This window comes from Aphelocoma coerulescens, chromosome 10 (genome assembly GCF_041296385.1).
Source record: "Aphelocoma coerulescens isolate FSJ_1873_10779 chromosome 10, UR_Acoe_1.0, whole genome shotgun sequence".
Taxonomy (NCBI): domain Eukaryota; kingdom Metazoa; phylum Chordata; class Aves; order Passeriformes; family Corvidae; genus Aphelocoma; species Aphelocoma coerulescens.
Window position 1 is genome coordinate 16,738,840 of NC_091024.1, and position 10,086 is coordinate 16,748,925.

The following is a 10,086-nucleotide window of genomic DNA, read 5'->3' on the forward strand; positions in this document are numbered from 1 at the left end:
CCCCAACAGAAGTCCTTAGCAAAGCTTCATGACCTTTAAGTGCAAGGAACCCATTAACATTTTTGCAGCCAGCTGCAGCTACCAGCAGCAACTTCAGTTTGATATCTTGCAAAGCTTATCTTGGGTCCCCACAAGGTTTTCCCTCCAACTGCAAGTCTGTGTACAGCTGGAGCTTCCTCCAAGACCAAATACACAACAATACAACCACATGGGAAATGGCAACCTATTCTTAGTCACATGCTAATGCTGAAAACCTGCATGGTTTGGTGTTTATAGACAATGATAACCCTCTTGGGGAACAACATCAATTTCATTCCTGTTTTAATATGTCATAGTACTATATTAGCTATTTAGAACAGAGAGCTAAAAGGTGATAAAAGGACTGTTTACTGCTATAGCATCAGTATCAGGTTTTCTTTACCTGTTACTGGAATCTGACAAAAATCAGACAAACAGATGTAATTTGCACATGCAGTTTTTCCAAAAGTCACAATGAAGTGCCACGAATCAGCCCACCAAATGTGTACAGTTCTACTGTAAATGCTACCGATAGCTCAACTTGGAGGAACAGGCACAACTATCCTAGCAAAGAGAAACAAGGACTCTCTTCAGTCTCACTGGATGCAGAGAATAGATAAACAGCAAAAAGAGCTCTCTCCAGTTTATATCCTCTTTCAAACAGGAGGAAAAAAGTCTCACTGGATGGATGGCCAAACTACTGAAAAACTAACCCAAACAGAAAGCAAAAAGAAGTCTTAAAAGTTGAAAATCATAACTGTTACCCACCTTTTGAGTGATCACGACCTCTAAAGGGTCTCTTAAAATGCTTTTTATACTTTTTACGCTTACGTCCTTTTGCAGTGCAAGCAATTTTTTGGAAAAAGGACAAAATTCAAGTTAGTAAAGCAGAAATGTAAGAAAGCATAAGAAAATATAGAAGAAGCTTTAGCTTGTCTTAAAGCATAATGGCTTATAAGGTCTCACTAAAAGCTTTTCAAGAATTTCACCTGTATTAAGGAAACAACCAGCTACTTCTCATAGCATAAGATATAAATCCAGAAGAGATTTCTACCATACAAGGACATAACTTCCAAGCTAAGATATAGATGTATGTGGAAACCCAAAGAACACTTTTCAATAGGATTCTCCTGATAATCAACAGTATGGTATGAAAGCAATCTGAAAGAACAAATCCAGTAACCACAAAAAAGACATACAAAAATGATGATTCGAAAAGCTTTACATGAAATTAAATTCTATTAGTTACACACATATTACAACCCACACAATCACAACCATTTCATTAATTAAATGATGCTCATACTTTTCCACAGTTCTGAAGAAAACCAGTTTGGTGAGTTGCACTGTTTCTTTCCCCTCTCTGGCCTCCTAAGCAAAAATAACTCAGCAATAGTGCTGCCTGTGCTTATCTTTATGGGGTAACATGAGAAGGGTGTATCCCACTAAAGCAAGAAGGAAGCAAGTATAACAGTGTACCTAACCTAACTGGGGGGAACAACTTGATGTCATTTGCAGGCCTGCTCAAACAAAGGAGGGAAATTGCATGCCAAGATTTCAACCTGTTTTGCAGGTAAAGTGATAGGCTGATCACTATATAAATGATAAAAAGGTAAAACCAGACAAACATAAACATTTTATTTTGGGTAGTTCCTTTTAAAAGTACAAGTAATCCTTTATCAAGGTTACTTTAAAAGCAGAGCTTCCTTCACTTCCTATTGAATTTGTAGGTCTCAGGCTTTCACTCCCGTGTGTGACATAACTAAGGAAACAGGATACTCCTCTTCTTTACCCACACCCACTGCATGGAGAAACTAAACGTATGTTTTCAAGCTCGCTTTAAACCTGTGCTCAGATAACAGCTCAAGCAAGAAACTTTGGCCAAGTGTAAATTTCTGAAAACCAGGTTTCAGAAGTTAAAAATAAAGCACGTACACCATTACAATAGTTCCTCTGAATTTCAACGGAAGCTGTTTCCTTGCCTGACTTGAGAGCAATGCAAATAAAGAGAAGCAGGGGGAAGCATGCCAATGCCTTCAGTCTGCTATAGTTCATTCTGTCTGTCCGTGGTTTCAAGACAGCCTGAACATCCATTATCTTAAGCCCAGACATGTTAAGTAAGGGTAATTACTCTCTACTCTCCAAACAACTAGAGATGGTGTTGTAAAATTATAGTAGAACACTGTCAGTATTTTATAACATTCTTGAGCTCAACACGACTGACAGAAATATCTTAATTTTCTGAAACAGCCACTCAATTAAAAGAAGACTATGTCACTGCAAGATTCCACTTGAATCCACATTCATTAAAATCTCATTTCTAGAACCACAAATATGTGGATGTTTACCAAACAAGTATTGTTTTCTCACTTGTACATTTGGCTGCTTTGGATCGGGAGACTTTTAAAAATCTTAACTGCCTGCTCATCATGCATGTGCAAAATGTAACTAACCATGCATACCCACCAGGCTTGGTGTCCTTGTAAACCAGACTTTCCAACCCATACAAGGAATCCTGTGAATGGGTGCCTTGCTCCACATGGCAGCAAATAACCAAAAAAATGCATTTGGTTTAAAAGAAGGAAATCAACTCCTGGTTTAATATTAAGTTCACCAAATTTGTATGACACAGTAGTATTTCCATTACAGTATCTGACAGCCCAAGTGACCTCAGAATATCTAGTTTCAGTGATTACCTACATAGAAAAATCATGCAATTTTCATTTTTTCTTGTAACCTGCAAAAGACCTGCTGCCTCTGGTCTCCACACATGAGGTTTGATAGAGAAAGATTGTAACAGCTTAGAAAAAAGAAAATAGCTTCATCAGCTTGCGTCAGCAGTTTCCACTTCCCCCTCACAGTACTTTACCACCACAGCGGCGTGACCATTTTGCTAAATATTTGAATAGCATGTCGAAAGAAAATATCTCCTATTTATACTCTTAAATCCAAGGACTGAATTGAGATTCTAAACATGTTAATATAAATCAAGTATTAATCAGAAAAGAAAATACAGCTGAGAACTCATGAACCCTGACAACTTTCTATTCAATATATTTCCTAGATTTTCAGCAGCTATTGGGTTCTCTTAAAAGCCTACAGAGAGAGCTGAATTTCTTAGAATTTTATAGCTCAGTAGGGCAACATGGGCTCCAAGATTTCTGTATCTAGCAAAAGCAAAGGATCTGCTCATGCAAGACTTACACAAGTCCTCTTGAATACAATATTCTAGCACAGCACCACAAACACAAATGGCTACCACTGAAAAATGATCATAGGATAACAGAACATCTCAAGTTAGAGTTGAAAATAATCCAATTTAAATGTTCCTCTGGTTTTTCCTTCTCAAGGCTTAAAGTTTAAAACTGCAAAACATGACTAAGTCTTGTTCTTTATATAATCAGTTGACCCACTAAAGTATGCTTTTTCTACGATTTGTTTTCAAAGTGTCAAAAGTGCTGGATGTAGTAAGTTTTTTCTGAAAAAGAAAACTGTCACAAGTGAACAGACTCACTCTTAAATACATGAAGTTCCAGAATTGGAATTCCTCAAGCAGTACCCATTAGGTTAAATTTATCGTATTACACTATCCATTCATCCTATTGCTACTGGTGCAAAGAGCATTGGCTAAAACACTGCTGCTGTACAGGATCCAAGTGCTGCATAACACAGGTTAAACCTCAATCAAGATTCCTTCACCCCAGTATGAAGTAATGGCTGCAAAATTCATTCACTGAAATTGTCTTAGCCCTCATACATTTTCTGGCATATTAAAGACAAGAAATAAAGCAAAGCTCCTTTCTTCATTGCAGCCAGATTGTCAGATAGCTGTTTGAAGGAAACTCCACATATACCTTTCAAACTAGCAAAGCAAGAAAAAGGCATTAGACTTTCCTGTAACTGGAGAATTAAAGAAGCAGAGGGATAACAACCAAACTATCCTTTTTCCAAGTGTTGAAAGCATCATCTCTTTCTCAGTAACTTTTCCATGAGTTGCAGCATTACAAGTATCCTAGAAATGCATCTTAACCACTACACAAGCCAACAAACAGGTCTCAATTCAGACAAAAACTTCAGTGATAACTTTTTCCTCCAACACATGTAGTTACCTGTCATTGGCTCTGAGCTTGGTTTCTGTCCAAACAAGCCTAACCGATACCATACTTGTATTAAAGGTATTGGTTAAGACAGTACAAGCAAACAACAGCAAAAAAAATCACCACTACAAAACAAGTTAACTGGGCTTAAATGATCAATTTTAACCTACAGTGGAGAGCTTAATAGTTTTTATGACCTAGAGCAAAAGTTTAAGTTTCCTGTGTTCGTGCTCAATTGTTTTGTTGTGTTGTGAATTATTTCCTGCTCACATGAGTCTCATTTCACAAACCAGTCCAAACTCAGTACATCATAAAAGCACAGCAGAAACTGAAACAAAAGCATTATCATTGCAATAAAAGTTTACAAGCCTTACCGCTCCCCTTAAAGGTTCCTTTCAGCAAGGAAAACCTACCACATGCACCTCTAAAACACACAGTTAAACATCTATTATCAAGGTGCTAAAGCAAGATAACATTACCCTCACGCAATGCACTTTCTATTTTTCTATATGGTCCTGTTCCTCTAGAGCACCAAGGAAAAAAAATAATTAAAAAGACATACCAGATGAATAAATTCCCATTTCCCATGGAAGCTGACTGGATAAATGAATGGTAAACAAACAAATAACATTTCTTTGAAGCTTTAGAGTAAAAAAGCTTTTCAAAGCACTGTAGTAAGATTAGCTGGACACTTGAAAAAACAAAATTTATTAAGTCAATTAGAAATCAGGACTTTTCTTTCATAGCACAGTCTAAGTCCTCAAATTTCAATGGAGATTTGCATTATTAACTCAGTACCTTTTTCTGCCGCTTTCTGCAAGGCTTCCTCAATTCTTGCCAGTTCCTTTTGTTTATTATCCTGCAAGTATTTTTCTTCCTTCTCTGCATCATATTTAACACCTGCAAGCCAAGTTCGGACAGCCTTAATCCTAAATCTCAAGTTACATAAATGCATTATCAAGCAATGCACACCATATACACCATCATGTTGCAAAACACCTTGAGAGAAAGGCTATTCTTTTTTCATTGCTGAGCACTGCAGCCAGCCTGCAAAACTGTTGTTTTTACACAATTATGCATTACTTCATAGGAGAATTTTTCCGTGGATGTTCAGACCCCTAAGTGTGGTCTGTGCAATATAAAACAGGTTTTAAAGTTCTTAAAAACTCTAGGAACTTGCAAGTTTTCTCATCATACCAGAGGTTCTGATTTCAGAAAAAAACTAATTAAGTTCTTTGACCCTCTTCCCTCTCCCTACAAACAGTACTAATGGCATTACTACCTTCAACTGTTAGAAGCAGATAAACAGCTAAGCCATGCCAGAAAACTGGATTCAGGACAAGCACGTTTTAGAGGAAACTTGGCTGTTGAATTGAACTTGGAATGGATACAACCAAGGACCTCCGTAAAAGCAACAGGCGCTGTTTTCTCCCACCCTTCTCCTACTAACTTGCCAGCATTTGTCTAGAAATTCCTCTGAGGGAGCAGAACGTAAAATTGGTGGCTTACATGAACTACTTGCTATTATAGACTCATTTACATGGTATCCTTAGCTGAAAAGTTTACATACTTGCTCCCGGAACTATCAGAAGATACAAGCCTTCTAGAGTTGCAACAACTGCCTCCCCATAGAGATTCTTCCAAGGAATCTTCAGAGTAAGTTTATCTAAACAAAGCAGATACAGTTACATCAAAACAAGAATCTCCACTGTGCTTAGTCCAAAGAACACCTCAGGCATTAAAGAGCACTTAGCCCTATATCTTGATGTCCTAAACACTTTAAAAGGTTAGGAGAAGCCATATGGGCATGAACGTTTTATAAAGCCCTTGAAGTGATAAAACACATGCAGAGGAAAGCAAAATGTCATAGTCTGAGTCAGAATACTTCAAATCAAAACCTAAGATCATGACTGAAGTTCAATTCACTGGGATGAATATGATTTTCCCAGGAAATAGAAGAAAAAATACAACACAAAAATATCTCCTACAAATGTTTCATGTGAAAAAGCAATGCTGACCACCTGAGAAAAGAATTAAAAAAAAAAAAAAAAAAAATCTAAGAGTTCCTAAACCTTCAGCATATTTGTCAGTTTCAGGAATTTAACTTAAATTCTTCATAGTCCTAATCAGTCCTTTAAAGAACAACACATATTCCGCCTACACTAAACAGCTCCCTTGATCATTCATGTCTCCGAGAAGAACCTCTCAGACATATTTTTCATACCAACCTGTAAAGTTACACAAACAGGGTTTGCCAGATAACATCAATGGCAGCCATGCTGAATTTCTATGCTGGTTCCAACAGTGAGTATAATTACAGTTAAGAAAGCTTGATAAAAGAAATTCAGGGGCAAGACTGACCTTACAGCCTACATTTAAATTTCCATTGCGATACTCGGATTGGAACTAAAACTTACCTATCTGACCAACTTTTATTCTAAAAGGTACATCCAGTTCACTCTGTAAATGATAAAAATAAAGTATTAAACAGAAGAAATAGTAGAAATCAAATAAATAAATTACATTTGCAAAGTACTGTATTTACATACAGAAATTAAAAGCTACTTCTTTTCTACTAGAAAACCTTAGAAGGAAAACAAAAACAATCCAGACAGCAGCAGACAGGAAAACTAGGGGAAAAAAGAAAAGAATTGGACCATATCTCATTCTTTTGATCCCTTCTTTTTCAAGAAAGTGTGGGCTACTTCTCTAAAAGTGGTGTTCAATACTGACCTTCCTTTAACTACTTTTGCATTGAAATCTAACACATTGCAATTGTAAGGCTGTCAGAACTATCCCTTGTTTTAATGCTCTTGACTTGGTCTTGGCTCACTCTCAGCTCTGATCAGTCACATACACAACTTTGCATTTTTCTACATCAGAACTGCTGGAATCTTGAATCAATCCCCATAAGAAGGAAAGGCGTGTACAAAGTAACACTTCCTTCCTTTCTTATCTACCAGATACGAAGATATTTGTAGCAATAGATTTCAAGTACAACAAAACTACCAGGAATGGATGAAATGGGCAAGTAAAATACGAAACTTCAGAATAATGAACAGAAGCCAGTGATCAGGTCATACAAGGATCCAATGTGTTTTCAATGCACAGAAGAGTAACAGTTCTCTTTAGTGAAGTTTAAAACACACTGAGTATTGGAGCAAGATGTTCATTAGCTAAATTAAAGAACATGAAAATCAGCCAAGTCATTTGTTTTTCCAGACAAAGAGTATGGGAACTTAATGCAAGTTACTTCTTGCTTTTCAACCACAGCTTTTTTTCTTCCTCTGTCCCAGTAAAATGAGCAAAGTTAGAAGCAGTTAACCAAAAACTTACTTCCAATAACCAGTAAAAAAACCCACAGTGTATCCTTTTGTGAGACTTCAGTGAGCAATATTTTATCCTCTCAGTCTTTAGACCCATAAAAACAATTTTGAAATTATTAGGATACTTACTAATGCATTCTCCTTTATCTGTAAATTGTCAAGTGCCACATTACCTGTTTAGAAAAAAGACAGAAGTACAGAAAAAAATTACTTCAAGTTTCACTTATATTAGAAAAAGGAACACAACCACAACCCTCCTAAGTACTTACGAATAAAACCTGAAAACCTTATTCCAGTTACAGAATAGCACAAAAAATGTGTAATTTGCAAGAGCCACTAAACATGGGTTATAGACAAAATTTCAGTTGGAAGAGATGACAAAAACATCACCAACTTAGATGTCTACATGTTTCTACTCTATTAAATACACCTACAATAATAGGAATTCTTTCTTATTATTCACTTAGTTGTGAATGATGACTGCAGTTCTATCAACACAGGACAGACTTGGAAAATGGTATCTTGTTCTTCATGATTTCACATAATATAAAAATCATGAATCAGAGCCACGAAAACACATGCCTATTTTCACAAACACATTAACTTCTCCTGATGCAGACAACATAATAGGATTTCTAAATGAAACACTAGCACAGAATTATACCCAAGGAAAGCCCATATAATATACCTCTTAGTACTTTAATGCCAGATCCCTCAGAGTTATATTCCATTTGAAGTATTAATATTGTATAAATGTTAAAATATGTACAATCACGACGAGCAAAAATATGGTGATGACCTACCTACGGAAGGCACCTAAACCAGCCAGCGTCCCTAAGCAGTACTTCAGCTGGTTTTTTGCATTACTACAGGGTAACGAAGGGAAATGTTTTGATACATTCACCGAGAACAGCTACTCCACGTTACTCGACTATCCCGGCTGTTTAACACACATTATTTACACCGATAACTGCAAGACACGGCTCGCCAAGCACCCCATCAGCTGCACCGGCACCCAGCGCTCCCGCCGCCCGGGGCACTGCGCCATGAACCCGCTCACAGGCCCAACAGTACCCTCGTGCTTCCACCGAGGATCTGAGAGAACGAATAGGAGAAAAAAACAGGGTTTATCGATGTCGGCAGTCTCCTCCCTAGCAGTGCTCCGAGGCCAGCGCCGTGCGCCCGTGCCCCCGCCCCACAGACCGACGTGAGGGAGGGGGTGCCAGAGACCACGGGCACACAACGACCGACGGTCCTCCGAGGGAACGGGGACGCCTGGCGGCCACACTGACCGACCGTCCATCACGGAGGGCCGCGGCCCCGGAACTCGCCTGCTGCTTACAGGGGGCCGCAAACCCACCGCCCGCCCCTCAGAGGGGTCGGCGGTCCCACGGCCCGCGAACCCCTCACAGGGAAACCACAGGCAGCGGGACCCGCTCCCTGTCCCCGGTGACTCCGGCGGCCCAGAGGACACGGGGCGGCCGAGGGAAGGGGCTCCTTACCCCCCCATATGCCCAGCTTGAGCTGAGACTTGTTCAGGTTCTCCACATAGTCGCCCAGGAAGCGGTTCAGCAGATCCGCCACCACTGATTCCAGCACCATGGCGTAGGCGGCCCCTCAGCCGCGGCCACCGGCTGGGAAGGGAGCGGAACGCAGAGGAGGGGGCGGCGAGCGCGGCGTGACCCAGCGCGGGCGCGCCCCCGGCAGTCAGCTGACGGGGCGGAGCGCAGCCCAGCGTCTGCCGGCGTGCAGAGGCGTGGGGCGTGGGGAGGGCTCGGAGCGGCAGACGGGCGGCAGTACCGGGCACGGACAAACCCCGGGCCGAAGCGGAGGATTTCGGGCCAGCGGCTAGCGCTCAGAGCCGCGGAGCCGAACGAGCGCGCGGGGCAGGGCAGGGCGGGGCGGGGCGGGGCGGGGTCGGGGCGGCGGTACATGGCGCCCCCGTGCGGCGCGGGACCGCAGCGCAGCCGCGTCTCCCCCGGCGCTTCGCCGAGCGAAGAGACCGCGTGAGGGAGGAGCAGCCGCGGGCACTGTCCCGGCACCGCGCCCCGGCTCCTCACCCGCGGGCACCGCCCCGGCACCGCACCCCGGCTCCTCACCGGCCGGCACCGTCCCGGCACCGGTACCGCGCCCCGGCTCCTCAGCAGCCCCGGCGAGCTGTGCGGGTTGGACTGGAGGCTGGCGGGGGTACGGGGAAGGCGCCCGGCCCGGCGGCCCTCAGTTCCTCCTCAGGCGGTTCCCACCGAAAGCCGCTCGGGTACCGCCCGTTCCCCTGTGTGGGGCCGTTGGGCCGCATTTGGGGCCCTGCCCGGGCTGATGCCGTCCCCGGTCGAATCGTTCACGTCAGTTCACTTGGGATTGAAGGAACCTGGCTTGTGCTTAGAGTGCCTAAGAAAACTATTTATTATTTTAAAACTATTAGTTAAACGGTTTAAACTGTTAATCTAGCAGTTCAGGAAGCTCACAGAGGAAGTGAACACAAGTGAGAAAAAATCGCAAACCCCAGATTGTTTAGAGGTAGTAGTACTGCAGATTCACTGCTATTCCGTGTGGTGAACCTGCAGGTAGCAATGTCAACGCTGGGACAAATGTGTCAATCTCTGAGGTTTTTTAAATCTCTAATCTCAAACTGGTTCTGTAAAGTC

The 10,086-nt window shown here is 41.7% G+C and overlaps 1 protein-coding gene across 5 annotated transcripts in view; it reads right to left on the minus strand.

The window, feature by feature from the left end:
• The window catches only part of VPS13C (vacuolar protein sorting 13 homolog C), a 74,366-nt gene extending 65,145 nt beyond the window's left edge, over nucleotides 1–9,221 (minus strand). For 2 of the 5 annotated variants that reach the window (XM_069025860.1, XM_069025859.1), the window contains exons 1-5: nucleotides 8,944–9,220; nucleotides 7,571–7,614; nucleotides 6,533–6,575; nucleotides 5,686–5,781; nucleotides 4,914–5,015 (exon numbers count right to left, since the gene is read on the minus strand). In XM_069025860.1, the coding sequence (XP_068881961.1) occupies nucleotides 4,914–5,015; nucleotides 5,686–5,781; nucleotides 6,533–6,575; nucleotides 7,571–7,614; nucleotides 8,944–9,043 (385 nt within the window). In that variant the 5' untranslated portion in view covers nucleotides 9,044–9,220. Of the gene's footprint in view, nucleotides 1–786; nucleotides 853–2,484; nucleotides 2,548–2,718; nucleotides 2,761–4,913; nucleotides 5,016–5,685; nucleotides 5,782–6,532; nucleotides 6,576–7,570; nucleotides 7,615–8,943 lie in introns of those variants that run through there. The other 3 variants (XM_069025865.1, XM_069025862.1, XM_069025863.1) reach the window with 3 other exon arrangements.
• Between the last annotated feature and the right edge of the window lie 865 nt (nucleotides 9,222–10,086).